Genomic DNA, 19569 nt, shown 5'->3' with positions numbered 1-19569 from the left:
CTATTTAATAATCAGAAACATAATTTAACATATTAAAAAGATATTAAATATATTTAAAATATATGCTCCTTCATTACTGCCCAAAAACACCAACCCAAAGCAGAGAAGTAAAGAAATGATAACTAAAATGACAATGACATTGAAATAGTAATCACTTAAAGTAAAAAAAAAAATTAAAACCAGTAATAAATATAAAATGCATTTACGTTTATTAATAAATATACCTATCAATAACTTTTTCAACTACAAAAAAGAATTTAAGTAACAAATATTCAATTAAATTTTTTACATACATAATTACAAATTCACTATTCAATTAAAGTAAAAAACATTTTTGTAAAGCCCTTATTTTCCTACAAACTCAATAGCCAGCTACTAAATTATAGATTAGTAATTGAACTATAGAAAAATAAAATGTACATTGAAAATCTCAAAATACACTAAAATACATAAAATAGCAATTAATGAAGTAAACAATACACATAATTAGTTACCAATTAAATATAGATTTAGCATAGAAAATAAATTAAAATAAAAACAAGAATTTATAATTTAAATAACTTCCAAACTTATTCCCCCAGAAACCTGCTACGAAATTATAAATTACTAATTAAATTTAAAACATTTTAATTACACATTACAATTTACAAATTATGCAAAAAAATTAAAACAATTGTATTATAACTCTAATGTAATAATTAATGTATACACAATTAATTATAAAACTATATTTAATACAACTTTATTAAAGAAATATTATATACAACAATATTTTTAAATACAATATTATAGTTATAAAAAACGCTATTCTTCCCCCCTAGATTCTGTTGCTCGATGTTTTTATATTGACAATATGTTTTACATGAGATTCATGCAACTCTATACTTTATAAACAATATTCACCAACAGAATATAGCTGACACCTCAAAATGAATCTCAGCGCAAATTGAATCCCTTAATTCACTCCTGCACTCTAATCTCTTGCAACAATAGTTGCAAATACAGTGCAAAAATCATGGGGGGGGGAGACTGTGTCCTTGCCTTGTGTCCCATTGGATTCTAAAACACGAGATGCCATTCTCTTGTATTCTGGTGAACCATAAAGCGCATCAGCCCAGCCCCTGAATCTGTCTTCTGTCTTAGATCTAGGTAGTGCCACCTTCATCACCTTCATTATGCCCTGATCTACCCTGTTGAATATTATTTCCGGGTCGGTCCACAGACAACAGCACTGCCTTCTTACAACATTTCCGTGCCAAGTCTTTTAGATGGAAAATATTTTTTTGTTGTTGCCAGTTAATCTGGTTGGAAAAAATGGGTGTGGTTGGTTGGTATCAAGGGCGACAATACCAATTTTATGCAGTTTGACATTACTTTGATGAAGATCTTAATCTCCGCCTTCAACAGGACGATCGGCTGATAAAATGAACACAAAGAGTTTGGGTGTCAAGATAATTGTTGCCTCAACATCATGTGGGTAAATCCCTGGGAGTTATCTAGACTATTAAAGACCTCCACATGGTTTGGAGCTAATAAAGTGCCAATTTGTTAATAAAATCCTAGTGTGTAGCCATCTTGACTCTGGGATTCATCCACGTTCAAGCACTTTGCTGTAGCTACTACTTTGTTGAGGTATGACTGGTAAGGAAACAGAGCACAAAGCCTTTACTGGTGCTGGGTATGATGGTGAGACCATATTTAGCCTCTGCCAATATGCATGAAAAGCTTTCATATTGCCCTCATTGTTTGTTTGAACCTCTCCCTTTGCACTCCTAATTTTACCAATGCACTGCCACAATATTTTTGCTTGGGGCTGGTTTGCTAGCATGGGGTCTGCTTTGTTTCCACTTCATGAAAATGTGCACCTAGTCAGTGTGTAGTTAGCTTTATTGTACTCCAAAGAGTGCAGTTATTTTTACACCGAGGTGAGCTATCTCCCAGTCTTCCTGGATGGGGTTGATTTGAGCTTTTGCTTTCCCGGATTAACTTGGTCTCTTAAGAGAGAATTGTTCAGATCTCTCTTTTTTTCCTAGGTCATTCCACAGTTACCTGTATTGAGCCATGGCCAGATATGGTTTGGGGGTCCCTGCTCTACCTCTTGAACTCTCAGCACTGGTTTTTGGTCTATGGAGATATGGAGATATGCTCGATTGAAGCATAAGTTTGGTGGACTGCTGAGAAATGGGAATAATTCATTGTTAGCAGGTGTTTATGGCACCATGACTAAATTAGGCCCAAGTTGTTGAGCAGTGTTTTGCTTGTAGCTTATAGAACTGGTGATATCCCTATGCCCTGATGTGATTTATCTTATGTAGGGTGCATCAATCAATTCAAATTCCTGCCACTTATTACTGGATTGTCAGAGATCTGGACTATCTATTGTATTGTCAGGTAGAGGAATTTCTCTTGCCCTACATTTGAAGCATAGATCATCGGTATTGTAGTAGGCTGGCTTTCCTATTCAACCATCTCTTTTGTCAGTCTTAACCGCTTGCTCTACAAATGTATGTTTGTCAGAAAGATGTATGGTGAACACTGCTCCCTTGGAAGGTGTGATGCAGGTGTATCTTTGCGTCATTTTATTGGCATTGCAAAGAAGAAAGGCTTAGTCGTCCATGCGAGGATTAAAAACTGCCTCTTGATGCCTATGAGCTGCTGCATTAGAGAAATTGTGGACCCAGTGACGTTGGGGAATTGAAGATTATCTGATTCTTGTATAGCATAATCTGTCTTGCATTGAGAGAAGGATTTAAAATGTCCCTCAGTGAATAGGTCTGCTAGGGTTTTGCACTCTTCCTCAGTGTGGGAAGTTATCTCCCTCCAGAGATGGGGGGGAAATCGGTGTTGTGGTGGCTGAGGGTGTAGGAGAGGGGAAGGATGTTAAGCAACTTCTCTCACTTATATGGTCCCCTACCTCAGCATAGTTTTAACTGGAGTAAGCATTTTGTGGATGTTGATTTTTTCTCAACCAAGCTAACTGCCGCAGAAAGTTGTCCTACCACACCCAATCCATGAAGAGTCATTTCTTCTTACTCTCCTCTCCTTCATTATCTAGTTTAGAATAACATGGGCGTGTACGACTCTATATTATCGCAAAAGGCCAGGACAAATCAGTCCTACAGATAAAGACTCTGGTCTGAGCTGATTCATTCACTTACTCACTGACTCACTTGTTGCCTGACTGACTCACTCTATTTGCTCTTTTATTATTTTTTTAAACATAACCAGGAACCTATTGTGCATAGATCAAAGAATAGTGTCATCTTCTATCAAACCTCACAAATGTAGACCATTGGTGGTTTTTGCTTTAGCGTGTTAGGGCCCAGCCCCTCCAACCTTCAGGAAAGCTGGAACGCACTAGGTATGTCTTTTAAGCAATTTTACCTGGCTGCCTGACCCTCATTCTGAGCATTGTTATGAGACCACACCTGACTGGCACCCAACTGCACATGTCTGGATTTACCTTTTCTCAGCCCTTAGATCGCACAGCAAGGGTGCTGCAGTTGTGACAAGTCCCAGCACCAAGGGAATATAGTCTCAATGGGCGATGTGCACCAAAGCCCTACGCGATGCCGTCATCCTATCACGTCACGTGCTAGTGTAGTACTTGGTCTTCAAAGTCCCTTTTCAATGTTTTTGAAGAAACTCTGCCCGCCAGTGACGACTAGTGAGTGAGAGCTGGCCTAACCATTGAGTAAGGGTGAGTCACGAAGCACTAAGCTATGACCTAAATAAATGCAATCAGGACATATTTGTTCCCTTATCTCCAGAAAATGCAGTTAATATTAATTGTGCCTTTTCTTAACATCAAACATGGTTAAACATTTTTAGCAATGAAAAGTCAGTACATTGAAATGGAAATGCATTTTAGGAAGTTACTTTTGCTTCTTTCTTAATTTAGTTTACAGGTGGCTATTTCGCTGTGGCCGCATGCTACAGCTTTTTTCTTTTGATTAGCACTGACCAAATCACAGACAGGACCTATTGGAAGGTCTGAGCTAATTATTTTAGTGAGAATTTCGTTTTCATGTTCCATTACAAATGTTCAGCAGACATTTTGCTGACTTTTTCAGTAACTGAAGAACTTGAAAGGAAAGCTTGTGTAGGTTCATTATTTAATCTGTATGCTTTCTTCACCATGCACCACTGAATATAGCATGTTACTACGCATGCTATTATATCGCATTCTATTACAACGTGGTCGGTACAACAACAGCATTGTTAGAACGGGATACCTTTACATCGCAAGTCATTAGATCGACTTGCTGAAGGGGGCGCGCTGGATTTAGGAATAGTATAATTTACTATTCCAACTCCAGCGTGCGCAACAGTAGGGAAGGTGTTGGAATAGTAAATTATACTCTTCCTTAGGTGAGAGCGCCCCCTACAGCAATTTGATCTAATGACTTGCGATGTAAAGGTCTCGCATTCTAACAACACGGTCATTGTAACAACCACGTTGTAAAAGGAACACGATGTAATGGCAGCGTTGTAAACGCTGCTTCCATGCACCACTATTAATTGAAGTTGTATATCCACAAAATTAAGCCCATGTGGAGGAAACACAAGTAAGCCTTCCGGACTGAAAACAGACAAAGAGGACGCACAGCATAGCAGTAGGGTGGAAAGTGATAGAGAGGCCATAAAGTGGAAGATTTCCTTTTTCTTTGGAGAGAACACTGCCTAATCCCACGTGGGATCTGTTGGCATAGACCATACCACCTTAAAATCAACTCCTGAGGCACGCCAACAACTAGGACTGGGAGCAGTGTAGTTCCAATATGGGCTTGGGTTCTCCCCCGACTGGAGCTGTCACTGTGGTCAAATCAGTTTAGGTAGTAGCAGGTGATAAACATTCTCATAAGAATGACAGACAAAGGTTGTAGTTTCAAATTTGTATGTAAAGAATTATAGGCAGATTAGAAAGCATGTCCCTTAAACAAAATTAGCAGCAAATTATGTATACTCTTATATCATAAGTTCAAAGAACTCAGTACAGTTCTTAATGAAATCCAGCGTAGATTTGCCTTCTAAGATTAAGGATAAAGATCTCCTTCCGATAGTAATCTACACATACTTTTATAGGATTTATGACAAAGATGTTCATACATTCTACTTGGGTATGCGATTCTCGGGAAATGCACCAATAGTGAACAAGCAATAAGAAACATTTTACTACAGAATACTTTAGAATATTCTCTCATGGTAATTTTACATTGAATTTACAGACTTTCTAACATTTCGTTAGGTATTCCAATTGATACATTGTATGACAAAAGGCTGAGACAGTTGAAAAGTCCTTGGTTGGATACAGAGAGAAAAGGTTTAAGGGAACATCTCTCAGTTTTTTTGTGTGTAAATTTACAGTTCTTTATTTGGAACACAATGAACAGCAACAATTACCACCTGATATTGCTGACTTTAATACAAAGATGGAGGACATTTTAAACACAACTTTATTTAGCATGACTCAATTTGCGATACATTTCAGATAGAAGAAAATCGGCTATCACAGAGAGATGGACTGAGTCACTTTGGCTGCTTGCTTGGTGTAATTCACAGTGGATCTTTGTGCCTCACTGCTTAAAAGTATCACCAGCCGCCACTGCACTGGCCCGCAAGTTCCCTTCTTTATTTCTTTAATTTGTAATCTGATCCTGATCACGTTAGCCTTGTAAATCAATATATCCTTTTTCAATCTATTTCCAGGCTGAAGGATATGTAATTGGAAGCTGCATTAAACATATCCCTATTGCGGGCCGAGATGTCACCTATTTCATTCAGCAGCTTCTAAGAGAGAGGGAAGTGGGGATTCCACCCGAGCAATCCCTGGAGACGGCAAAAACCATTAAGGTAAACATTCGGCCGAGTTGCCTGCTGCATTCACTTGACTTATGGAACAGCAGGAACTTAGGGCTATGACTTTGCACAATGTATTGTTTCATGAAAGCATGTATTTTGTTATTTCTTGTTCGCTTGTGTCCTATTGTTTTCTTTTTGTTTAGTTAGTCTTACTTTTTCACTACTATGGAGAGGTAATAAATCACTGGCCATTCTACTGTTATTGGTGTTTTTTTTTCATATTCCTTCCTGCAATACCCTCAACAAATAGAAGTGATATACCTATGGGTACGACTCATAACTATCAAGTTGCCCATGTCAAGTGGGACACTCTTTGGGTTCAGGTACCACCCCCCATCCACAATGCACTGGATCTTCCTTGAGCAGGGCTTTACTTTACCACTGCCAAATTGGTCGCATGGGAAATCCAATTATCTCAGTGCTTTTGACACTTACTCGCCCTGACAGTCACACTGGTTATCCTCAGCACTTTGGAGGTTGAATAAGGCAGTCCTTCCAACTAGACCTAAACAGAGCAATGCAATCCAGGTAGGCACTCTGAAGTTATGTAATCAAGACAGGACCAGATTGCAAGACTCCGGAGACTCTGGAAAGTTGCAGGGTAATTCTTAAATGTGTAAGCCATCCCACTGAACTGAAAGTTGCCCTGAATAGTGGAGACTGTGGACCTCTTTTCTTGACCCGTTTAGACTCTCATTACGACTTAAGTATGCCGATGTTTGGTGCAGGGATACTGGAGGGTCAGAATCTCAGATTCTAGCCGTTACATTTGCATCAAATTCCAGCCCTTATGATTTTTCTTCTAGAAATGGCAAGTAACTGCACAGACCCAGTACTACTGGGCCCATTTCTGTGCTGTTTTCAGTGATTCCAGGAAGAAACCATTACAGACAGAAAGTGAGAGTGGGAAGGTTGGTGGCAGGGAGGTGAAAGTAGGGGCGGGTGGTTGGAGGTGAGGGGTGGGCAGGAAGTCATGCCAAGCTTCAGATGGTCCAGGGTGAACACTGTCTGCTCCCCTTTACTGCTACAGGGGTCAGGTTGAGACCGAGCTAGCTGCGCATTTACCCGCAGCCCTAGCAGCCTCAAAAAGGATGTGGTGTTCCCGGCTCTGGAATTATCAGGTTTGGAGTTTGTGGACTTGATAATTCAGGGCCTGAGACACTTGGAATTATGAGTGCCACAATTTCACCCAGGGTGAAGTGTTGCCACTTGTAATACGGGGCTTGGTAGGGCAATCTTTTATGTCAGCCAAAAGTACTTGGACATTTTGAATTCCTTTACCTGTCCACAAGATTGTTAAATATAGTTATGACCAAGCACCGATCTAGTTCATGATCAGAGTTCAGTCCCTCGAGTCCACACACAATCTCAGTTCTGGAGTAGCCCTTAGTAGTTGCGTTGGTACCCAGCTCCATATGAATGGACCGATAACCACTGGAGGGCTCATTGACCTCAAAGTACAGTATCTTGCCTACTTAATCTTTAATGTTATGCTTTAGCCAGACATGCTGCCACCAGTGTCAATATTACAGATACTCCAGCTGGTTAGTTAGGTAGATCAGGGAGCAGATCAGAGAACTCCTGCAGCACTTTGCTGCTAGTCATTCCACTGTTCAATTTCCAGGATCTGAGAAAGACTTCCTTTCATATAAGCAGCCACTATGAAATAAAACCCTTCCAGATTTGTGAAACTAGAGATTAAACCAAAAGACATGAACAACTCTGAGGGATTGTATATGAGTCTTTAAATCAAGGTGGTAGCTTATGTAAATCTTTTCAGGACAAAGAAAAGCCCCATGTACTTATCTTCAAGGGCCATGAGCACTACAGGACTTCCCATCCAAGGTGGGCAGGTTGATATTTTGTGAGATTTGCTCTCTGGTCACACCATTCATTCAGCATATGTTCATTGATCTTCACTTTGTTATTGGTATGTTTCATGTATTTTACCAATGTATGCACATGGTCTAGCTCATAATGTACTGAGTCAAGTACTGTTTTGTCTGGGATTGTTTTCCTGGCTCTGTTCCAGAAGACTTCAGAGATCTTTAACACAGCCTTCCAAAAATCAGAATCTCACTTTCTTCTGTGGCACATACAGGCATGCAAAATGCAGGGGGGGGAGAATGTTCAACGTAATTCTTAGTAGCCTATCCAGCCCTCCAATCAAGCGGCTGTTCTGCGTTGCGTGAATTGGATAGAACAAAACATTGCCCTACCTTAAAAGATGTGGCGCTGTCTTGCTTTCTCCCTAACGCTGGTGCACTTTATCTGCATATTTCCTTATTTGTGTCCTGATGAGGCCTTGAATAACCCGTCCGATAAGTATCGACCTCTTGACAGAGGAGTCCACTCAATAGGAAATTCTTTCTGTGTAAAATGCAGCAAGGAGTAATTAAAAAGGATCAGAAATTTCTTCTACCATCTTATTGTCCAGTATATTTGATGACCTCTTGGTGTACTAAGTACAATTTATCATGAGTAGACACCCTTTGAACAAAAGACTATATCACTAGAACTGTGCTCTCTATATGCAAGATATATATACGATCGATGCAATTATCTACATACACATGTATCAATAAATATACTACTATCACTGTATTTTTCATTGTTGGATGTTTTTCTATATATGTCATGTTGAATTTATATGTATCTGTATAATCTTAAATAACATCATATATTCAGCGAGGAAAACTGTTAGTGCAAGGATGTTTGCATTGTGGTCAGCATAGTTTTAATGCAAGAAGGGGTCCCATCCTGAACAAAACCTATGTTGGAAGACAATTTCCTCTGTGTATGTGTGCTGCAGAATGCAGCTCACATGCAAAGGGAAATAATGATGAGGAATCAAGATATTTCTTCTTTCTATGCCAACCTTAGGTAGGTGCATGTTTTAGAGTAAATCCATGTATGCAGGTCTTTGGAGGTGTGGATTTATGTAAAAATCCATAGGTGGATGCAAGGCAAAGCCCATGCACCACCCATGGAATGCCTCTCTGATGCAAAGTAATGCAAGGCATTACTTCCACATTGTTCCAAATGTTTCATGTCATCATAGTATTTCCTTTGACTTTCCTCCAAATCTACATCCGCTCTCTTTCTCTTCACTCCCCATCTGACCTTCATAAACGTATATCCCTTAAAGATCACAACTAGGAAGATTACGCAAAGGGCAATTATCACAAAGGGTTACAAAATAGCACCCAGAATTCCACTTCCTAGGTTTCCAACCAATTTGCCTGAAGCAGAAAATCCCTTTCCAATGGCTTTCCAAGCACCTGTTGCTTCCAACTCCTGCAAATCCTTGGGCAAGTCAGAAATATTCTTGAGAAACTTCTTCAATTCCTTACTCTTGTCAGGAATGTAGGTGCAGCATTACTGGACCTTTAACATCCGACAGACTGGGCCCTCCTTTGCAAGCAGAATGTCTAATGCAAGACGGTTTTGCAAACCCATTGACCTAATAGCCACCATTCCATATCTCCAACCAATTAAGCTCCAGTTGTACTAGTAGCCAGCTTTTCCACTATTGTGGATAACTTTGTAATTTTGATATAGTTTAAAATCACACCCACAAGCAAATCATTGTGTGGAATTTAGCAACCGCAGAGTCATCTCTGTCGACTTCCACCTGTGCAAATGGCAACATCAAAGTTTGTGAAGTATGCAGTCACTTGATTATTTACAAATCATTGTGAGACTTTCTTAACCCTACTCCATGTTCTTCTAAATGACAACCTTACTTCTTTCAGCAGACTCGGGCCTTCTTACTTCTTTTACAAAGTTTATTTAAGTGTCTCTGATAAGAAACTGTTCAAGTTCATTGACAATCAGTTCCAAAATGAAGTGTCTCAGTTCATCTACTAACACAGGGAATTCATTTGCATCGAGGAAAGGGTTTTCAATCACATTCAGGATAAGATGTTTCAAGGCACTCAATCTTAGCAACAAAGGGAGTTCAAAAGTAAGAACGAACTAAAAATCAAGTCCCAGGAGTTTCAGTTGAATCTCCACCATTATCCCAGAATTCCCAGAATTCTCTCTCTCTGCCATTTGTGGCAATGTAAGTCCATTCAGGGGAAGAATACCTACAACAGGGCACTCTAGGTCATTTTGATCTTCTGAGTATAGTCCCTCACTTCCTTCATCACTTAGATCAGAATACCCATTATCTTCCAGATTAGCGTGGAGCCCACCTCCTCCTCGCGGAACCAGTCTCTCCATCTTCTCGACCAGCATTCTCCGGCTGCCACTTGTAGTTCTACAGCACTAGGCCCATCATCATGGTCCGAGTCTGGTTCGGTCACAATCACAGGACTAGACTCTCTGACTTCAACTTTAGTCACTGATTCTCCAAAACCCCCATCAGATTCTTTCAAGCCCCCTACAGCTTGACTAACCTGCTACCGTGGTCTCTCTAACACCACCGGCACTTCTGGGATAAGTGCTGTTACATTATCAAGGGGACAAGGAACTCAGCTGCACCCAGTTCTGGAGACCTCTGCACTTCAAGTGACTAGAATCACCTGGAAGGGCCACATCAGTGGGGCTCCAGACACCTCTTTCACACATGCTTTTTCACCAAGACCCAGTCTCCGGAACTAAGGTCATGCACTGCCGCTGATGTGGTGGGCTGTGGTGGCTACAACCTGGAGACACAAAATGCATTACGTCAGCGGACACGCAGTAAACGAGAGACTGCGCGACACTCTGGCTGCCAGTCTATTCTTAGATTCCAGTGCTAAGGAGGCATTTGTCTTATTCTAATTTTTAACTATCTGTGTTCTGTATTTGAACTAATTTTTAAAATACTTGAGCTAATTTTTTAATTGCGTGCGAGTTTTGCACATATATCAGTCCACTGGACACCATACCCCTGGACACTCACCGAGTCTTCAGTGTTGCCTCATCTCCCAGCTAATGCTCCCAGGTCGACCGCAGCTTCTTGCTGATTGTGTGGAGGGAGGATTACCCTTGGGGTTTCACTCTTCTGGTGAGCCATACAGCGGCTGCCATCTTGGAAGGGAGACGGTCTAGTCTCCTCCCGGTTCCTTCTGCCTTAGGGATTTAACCCGGGGATGCCACAGACGCGTAGCCAAAGGCAAGTCCGTCTGCGCCCGTTAGCGCCCCGGAGGCGGCCGGCACCAGACATGCTGCCCGTAGTACCGTAGAGTTGACACATATTAGTAGCTATGGACGAGAAGCACTACTCAACATAGGCAACTTCCACTAGTGCTGGAATATCGCGGTAAGCCCTGATAATATAATCACATTTGTCTGCCCTCACTGCAACTGGTTTCTGGTCAAGGGAAGGGTGGATGTTCCGATGGGACCAGTCCACAGTAAAAAGGCATCTAGCTCAGGCAGACAGGGAAAGTATATCAAAGCTGCACTCCTTAATCCTCGCTCCCTGCAAAAGCATGAAGCACAAATTCACAAACTTCTATCAGATGAGCACCCCTACCTCATATTCCTCACCGAAACATGGCTTTCAGACTCCTCTAATCCCACCATTGCTTTGGTTATTCCCGCAGGCTATAAAATCATGAGGAAAGACAGACAGACAGGGATAGGAGGGGGAGTAGCCATTGTCTTTAAACAGGAACTAGAGTGCTCCCCTTTTTTACTGGACCAGGTGGATGGCGCAGAGTGTCTGGTGTTCTGCTGCACTGTTTCACCTTATCAATGCATCACTGGGATGCAAATATATAGTCCACCGGGCACACCTAGAAAGTTTATCAACTCTTTACATGAATGCATCACATCGCTTGCCCTAAGATATAAGCACCTTCTCATTCTGGAGGACCTGAACCTGCATTATTACAAGCCCTGGACCCCCATATGGTGGCCCTGTCCAAAATCATGGCAGCTTGTAATCTTAAACCTTTGGTCACGGGTCCTACTCACAAATTCGGACCTACTTTAGACCAAATTCTTTGCGACTTGCAGGTGGAGGTGGATTCTCCAATCCCGCTAACATGGTCAGACCACTTCCTTGTTAACTTTCGGATACCATTCTTAGGGAAGCACATCCCATTAGGGGAGGAAAAGGCAGAACACAATTACAGAGCCCTCCAGAAAGTTTCTCTGCCTTCTCTTCAAAGTGCGCTTGACTCCTCAGCCCCCTCTTTTGTGGGCAGTAGGGTAGCTGACGCTCACACTCTAAAAGCATGGCTGAGGACAACTATCGATGCAGTCACCCCCCCTGACTGCGTGCACCTCTTGGAGGACTGGCCTCTTGCCGCCTTGGTTCAACTAATCTTTGAGAGCCAGCAAAAGCAAATGCAAAGGCCAGGAAAGAAAGTGGCATAGGCAATATCTTTCAGAGGACAGGAACACTTATAAGGCATCTCTCATAGCACACTACAAATTGGCAAGAATGGCCAAAATGAACTATCTGGAGAATAGGATTGTAAAAAACCAACAACAGGGGCAAGGACATTTTCAAAATCGTATAATCATTTACGGCTCCTAAGGCAGTGCACAAAGAAGCACCACTTTCAGCAGATTGCAAGAACCAGATGGCCCGTTTCTTTCATGAAAAGATAATGACGATCCAGCGGTCATTCTCCACGGAGGCAGGGGAGGATATCCCCTCTCCTCACACCCAGGTGGGAAGCATCACTCAACCCATCTCCCCACAGCACTCTCACAATGGCCACCACTGTTGCAGATCCCTGCCATCGAACTTGAGGACTCACTCACACATCTCTTGGGCATCAAGTTAGGCTCACCAACAGATGTGTGTCCAGCTAAACTGATACCTGCTCTTGCAGCCACAGTAAATGCACCTGTCAATAAGGTACTCAACTCCTCGCTTGAAACTGGCATTGTGCCACAACTCTGGAAGCAGGTAAAAATGTTGCCACTCCTGAAAAAACCAAATGCGGACCCCAACATTCCCACAAACTACAAACCCCATTCCCTCCTCCCGGCCTCCTCCAAAGTATTGGAGAAACATGTCAACAAAGTACTCATGGAGTTTGTGGAGAATCACTCTCTCCTGCACCCCACGCAATCTGGCTTTAGGGCCAATTACAGCACCGAGTCTGCCCTGTTGGAAGTGATGGAACATCTTAGAGACAAGCTGGGTCATGGGGTACAGCAACGCTTAATTTACTCGATCTGTCGCGGCATTTGATGCGGGGCCCCACGGGATGCTCCTAGACAGATTGAGGAACATTAGTATTGAAGGGAGAGCATTAGCCTGGATTACATCCTTTTTGGAGGACAGAGAACAGGTCATCTGGACCCCCCCGTTTTCAGCCTCAATGCCCAACATGCAGGTTGGAGTCCTGCAGGGCTCCTCATTAAGTCCATCTCTGTTTAATTTATACATGTCACCTCTAGCATCATTGGCAGAGGCACAGGGTGCCAACATAATTTCATATGCTGATGATACTCAGCTGATCTTTACAAGCGACAAAGGCGCAGACTTCAGTGGGGATGCAATTAGATCCTGCTTCACTAAGGTTTTTAGATGGCTGAAGGAGAACCAGCTCAAGTGCAATCCCGAAAAAACTGAGATTGTCTTCCTTGGCCAACCCGCTGTGAGTAATTGGAGCCAGTGGTGGCCGGAAGATCTCTCTCCTCCCAGTACTGCCCAATCTACAGTCAAAAACCTGGGTATCTACATCGATAATGAGCTCTCGATGCGGTCCGAGGTTCAATCTCTAGTGGGAACCTGTTTTGGCTTACTATGGATGCTGAAGAAATTCCTGCCACTTCTCCCCCTGGATTCCAGGAAGACAGTGGTGCAGGCTCTGATCACGTCCAGATTGGACTATGCCAATGTCCTCTACCTGGTACTAGCAGAGCTATTTTCTCCAGAGCCTTCAGGTAGTGCAAAATTCAGCAGCTATTGCATTTCTCAAACTGAAACCCAGGTCACATATGACCCCCCATCTTAAGTCCTTACACTGGATCCCAGTGAGGGAACGGATAAAATTCAAGGCCATGGTTATTTTTTTCAAAGCCTTCCATGGCATGCGCGCTGCCTACCTTAGAAAATGAGTCAGCCGATACACACCTACTAGCGCACTTAGATCATCCTCCGCCGATCTGGCCTGCATTCCCAAAACTCGTCTGGTGCGCAGAGGTGGTCGGTCCTTTGGCTTTCTAGGAGCCCACTCTTGGAACAAACTGCCGGCAGCTCTGAGAGCATCAACAGTTCTCTCCCACTTCAAAAAACAGTTGAAAACATGGCTTTTTAAAAACTGAGCCTGCTAGTAGGGCAGCCATATGTGCACTGTTAGTGCCGGGACACTCCAGCTGGTCATTCATTCATTCAAATCCTTTGCAGCAGTCAACTATGAGATCATCACTAATGTTCCCAAGCACATTTGCCAGTACAGCTGGCAATCTCATTGCCCTGCCCATGATGGTTTCATGGGGGGACAATCCTGCCCTACGATCAGGTATGCTGCATAGACTCATGAACACAAGTGGCAAAGCATCAGGCCATTTCAAAGACTTTAGAAGCACACACTTTTGAAAATCTGGATTTCAAGGTCCCATTGAGCTGCCCCACCAGACCTGAAGCCTCAAGTATATAGCTACAGTGCAGTCTATATTCAACTTGTCCAGCTGCACACAGCATCCTCATGTATTCATTGTTGGAGTGTGTGCCTTCGTCTGATTCTAGAGAAGCCAAACCTCACTCAAAAGCAGATTTGCTACAGTGAGACTGCTATTCCTCCAAGCCGGGTATGCCTCAACCCATTGTGAAAAGATACACACAACAACCAGGACATACCTCAACCCATTGCTCACGGGCATCTCAATTAAATCCAACTGCATCCTGTTGAAGGGACCACCTGATCTTTCAATGTAGCTCAATGTCACCAGAGTTCTTTTCCCTGTCTTGACACCCAACACATCTGTGACACAAAGCTTAAGCCATCAATCTAATCCTTGGATTAAACCAAGTCTGCCTGAACAACCTGACCATGGCATCCCTCCCTACATGAGTCAGACCATGATAATGCCTAGTCATTGGGGGCACAAGACTATTTGGCAACACAGGTCTTCCATCTCTTGAAACCAAAATCTCATCCTCTTCTCTCCTAACACAACCTGCATTAACCCAGCTCTTCTGTTCTGCCTCTAATACTTCTTCCTGCAGCCCCTTGACTTCCTCCCACATTATCAGCTGTCATTAACAAAAGGTTGTAGCTTGTCTCATCTGTCCTCTCTTTAGTACTTCGTCACCTTTTCAGCTTATCTTTTTCCAACGGTCACATAATCATCCCCCTTACAATGAGCCGCCCATTTTACTACTGCAACTTGAGCAGGTAGTTGCGCTGCCTCAAGAATTGTTCTTACTTGTTCTCTGTTTCAGATGAGGGACCCTGAAGAAGCCATAAACCCCCCCCTGGGACCATAACTGCTCAAAATCATGAACAACACCAAAGCCATAATGACTATCAGTGAAAATGGCCACTGCTGGTCAGATACACAGCATGTTCTAGTAAGAGCAATCAATTCAGCAACTTGTGGAGAGAACACTCCTTAGAGCCACAAAGCTTCAACTACTCCTGAATATGTACAAACTGCATAGGCAGCTCACAAATATCTCGCAAACATGACCCATGGTCTCGCAAACATGACCCATCCACAAATAAAAGCAAAATCAGATTCAGGCTGTGGCTCATCTTTTATATCTGGTCTTGGCTTGGCGCACAGTTCAGTAACATTGAGACATTAAAGCTCCATCTCACTCTCATCATTGTCATTTTCAGAAAGGGGCAACAGGATGACAGGGTTCAAGACAGCACACCTTTTCAAGGTAACATTCTCAGCTGCAAGTATGATCTGGTCATACCAAGTCAAACAGCTGTTTGTCAAGTGATGAGTACGCGTACTCCACAACAGTATTGTTGCAGGGATTCTGCACATATACAGAACTATGTGCAGGAAACCAGGACCTCCGTGTATAGTGGTGTACCAACCTATCATCTTAGTGCCCAAAATCCCCAAAACCGACTAGCTATAGTGTCTCATTCGTTCCCCAGCATAATAACGAAGCTAACAATGATTAGACAACACACCCGACTCTCTCAGGAATCGCGGTAGCAAGACAACTCTTTCGCTCACTCACTCATACTTGTCCACAATAAGAGTAATCAGAGTCACGGTATAGTTTAACATTTTTATTTTAACTAACGGGCTCTGTGGTGCAGTACACATGCCATTTCCAGCAGCAAAATGCATACACACAATACCGTCAGCATTGTTACAATTTCATAGAATACGAAAGGGGATGTCATTTTAAAAAGACAGTGGAAAAGGACTATAGGACCCAACCACCCTCCCCGTGGTAAGAAATAGTTTATTATAAAAAGAGAAGGCCTCTAGGCTTTGTCAGCAGACCCCATACCTTAAAGCCTAGATGAAAAGTTTACATCTCAGCGCCAGCACAGATCTTCTCTCTGGAAAGGTCTCTCTCCAAGTGCATGAACAACATGCATTTCTGCAATATTAAAGCACACGTCTTTCAGTAGTGCAGCTGTGTGTCATGTTATGTCTAGGTGCAAGGGACTGACCAGAACAGAATAACAAGGGGCATTGTTTATCGACCTTGTACATCATGTGCAGACTAAACCCCAGAGAACAGCAGAGAATGCGAAAGCAGACAGTTCGCATGTGAAAGGCACAAACAAAGTTTTGCAAAATAAAGGCATGTAGTAACGTTCGCAAAAGAAGCCTTATGGCAGCGAAGCTCATGCTAACGTAGCAATGTTGACAATGAACCTACCATACATACAACAGTATTTCTACTGAGTGGGGCACATACACAGTTAAAGGATGACCCATAACAATGCCTTCACATTCCCTCTATGCTAACACTGGCAGCGGCCAAGGATTTAACATCTGGGCAACACTGCAGCTACTAGATCGAGGGTAGCAGAAAAATATGCTATGAGTATACAGGCACTTCCGTGAGTCTATGTAAGCACTGAGAGAGCGCAGCCCTCTCCCTCACTGCAGAAAAGTGAATATGCTTTGCTATAATCAGGCATTCCTAGTGCCGTGTTGTGGCAGAGACTTTCTCTCAACTCTATGAAGTCAACCAAGCAATCATTATCCCAAGGTACCTGAACCAGCACATCCTGATGTGTCAGTCTCTGTAAAGGCTTGGCCATTAAAGAAGAGTTGGGTATCCACTGGCAACAGTAGCCCACCATTCCTAAGAGCATTCTGACCTCTTTCTGTGTTGTTGGTGGTTTCATTTGCAGAATCGAAGAGATTCTTTCCTGTGACACCTTCCTGACTCCTTTCTCAATGTGATGTCTGAGATACAGAACTTCTTTCAAACAGTATTTTTAACTTTTTGGGGGTCAACTTATGTCTATTCTCAGCCAAGTGGTTTAAAAGGGCAATAGTAACCGTCTTGCAATCTATCTCTGAGTGTTTGTCACAGCCAGCAGGTCATCAATAAACTGCGCCAGGACAGAGTTACAGGGCATAACCAAAGACTCCAGATTCTTTTTAAGGATCTAATAAAAGATAGATCAGATCTCCTTATAACCTTGTGGGACTTGGCACCATGCCAAAACACATCTGTACGAAACACGAAGAATTGACTGCCATTGTACAGTTTATGGAGAAGCAAGCCTTACAGAAATCAATGACAGAGAACCACTTAGCCTCACATGGAATCTGAAACAAAATCACAGCAGGATTTGGCACCACAGGACAACAGGGAACCACAATATTGTTTCTTTCAAAGATCCTGCACTATGCTGTACTTACCGCTAGGCTTATGTAAGCCCATTATGGGTGAGTTACATGGACTCTCCATAATCTCCTTCTGAATACCTTGTTGGATCATTGCCTCAATTACTGGAGTTATTCCATCAACCGTTTCAGGGGTCCAGTTATACTGCGGGGTTCTTGAGTACTCAACATTTGGCTTTTTGTGTATATGGACAGGCTCAACTCCTTTGACGACTCCAATGTCCTTCCCTGAGAAATCCTCCACTTTTGACTTCACTGTATTTGTGAGATCCAAGATCAACTCTACACTTATCATCATAGAGCAGTTCAATTGCTCGAATTTGATTAACCATTTTAAAGGTGAAGTCTTCATCATGGGTTTGAAACTCCACACCTCTCAGTGTGCAGTAAATAGTGCAATTCAACTTGCACAACAAATCGCATCCCAACAAACTTACAGGACTCGAATGACATACCACAAAATGGTGATTATCCTCAAAGTTCACTATTTTTACAGGCACATCCTCAGTTACAGGAGTGGTCATTTGTTTATTTGCAACACCTATGTAAGGGGGGAGAAAACCCCGGAAGGAGACAACGTGATACTTGACTCTATTTAAGAATCCTTTTTATTAGTGAGGGCTATACATGTCTTTCTTCTATTCCTGGTCCTTTCTTCCTTGGGTGTTTGGGTCTCGGTTTGTTGACTCTTTTTCTTCTCTCGAGAACGGGGTTCCGCCCTGTTCACAGGTAGAGATTATACCCCTTGAAGGAAAAAAATAAAACCACAGGTGACCGTCGTGAAGTCAGTAGAATTTAGATTTAAAGACACAGGCAGGTGACTAAGTCTGTGCAGGAAGGAATAAGACTTCATTCGCCACAAACGTTGGGGAATAAGGTACCTCTTACCCCATGTCAACCTCGACCTGGACAACCTACAGCTTGGATTATTTTTCCCAAGTGGGGTAGGTTTAGAACTTCCACTGTTCTCACAGTAGAAGGGGTCGCACGGGTATCAACCAAGAATGATACAGAGTGGCCATTTTCTTCACCATCTATAAATGGACCACCCTGGTCTATCTTCAAGCCTGCACCAAGCACGCAATCTTCATCCCCTCTCAGGCACCACAAGGAGGACTGATCGGAGCCATAATTGTCAACTGTGTCAAACATGGGATACTGTTGGACAAGATTACTATTCTGGAAAGCATTCTGGTTCACATTCAGGACCTGATTGGAAATGAATCCAGGACCATTTGTAGCTTGCTGTGGCATCAGGGTTTGTGGAACTTGCATCGCTGGGGCTTGGGGCAGATTCAAATGTTGATACCCTGGTCTCAGCACATTTTGCGACTGAACGGGGTTATTATTCTGAGACTGTGCAAGCCCTGGATTTTTACCTTGATTTGCAGGATTAAGACAACATTCCCGCTTCCAGTGCCCTAACCTATTGCAATGACACAGATTAAACTTTTTCTGCATGGCTACATCAATCCATATACTTGGGTCTATGGCAACGCCCACAGCCTCTTCCTTTTTGCTGAAATCCACCTTGCATCACAGATGCTCCCAGCTGATACACTCCATGCATGGGGGAACATTCCCTACAAAAGGCTGACTTTGACCTCCCCTCCGAGCAGCCTTCATTTGCGCCACCATTAGATTCTTCTGCCTCACGTCTATTTCATCGTTACAGTACTTGGCGTATCGAAAAATCTCATCAACCTACTTACTCTGCCAACAAATCAAATGCTGTTGATTCATCATGCTAATTTCAGGCCTCTATCCTGCTACTAACCGGGACACATTATGTCCCATATCCTTAGGTTCCAACATTTCTATTCCACTATACTGCTCATAATATGCATGAATTGTCTCTTTGGGTTCGTGGGTCGTTCGGTCAGTCTTGACCCGCTCAATATCTTGAGGCGACACTAGACTTTGACCATGTTATTGCCTGGTTACACTTCCTCATTACTATGGGTG

General features: G+C 42.7%; 1 protein-coding gene across 1 annotated transcript in view; it reads left to right on the top strand.

Moving 5' to 3' along the window:
* The window catches only part of ACTR3B (actin related protein 3B), a 490971-nt gene that overhangs the window by 385676 nt on the left and 85726 nt on the right, over positions 1–19569 (top strand). The window contains exon 7 of the mRNA XM_085632001.1: positions 5710–5853. Coding sequence (XP_085488127.1) covers positions 5710–5853 — 144 coding nt within the window. The remainder of the gene's footprint in view (positions 1–5709; positions 5854–19569) is intronic.

Source organism: Triturus cristatus, chromosome 10, assembly GCF_964204655.1.
Source record: "Triturus cristatus chromosome 10, aTriCri1.1, whole genome shotgun sequence".
In the NCBI taxonomy this organism is placed as follows: domain Eukaryota; kingdom Metazoa; phylum Chordata; class Amphibia; order Caudata; family Salamandridae; genus Triturus; species Triturus cristatus.
The sequence above is the reverse complement of the archived record's forward strand: the minus strand, read 5'-3'. Positions and strand labels throughout refer to the sequence as shown.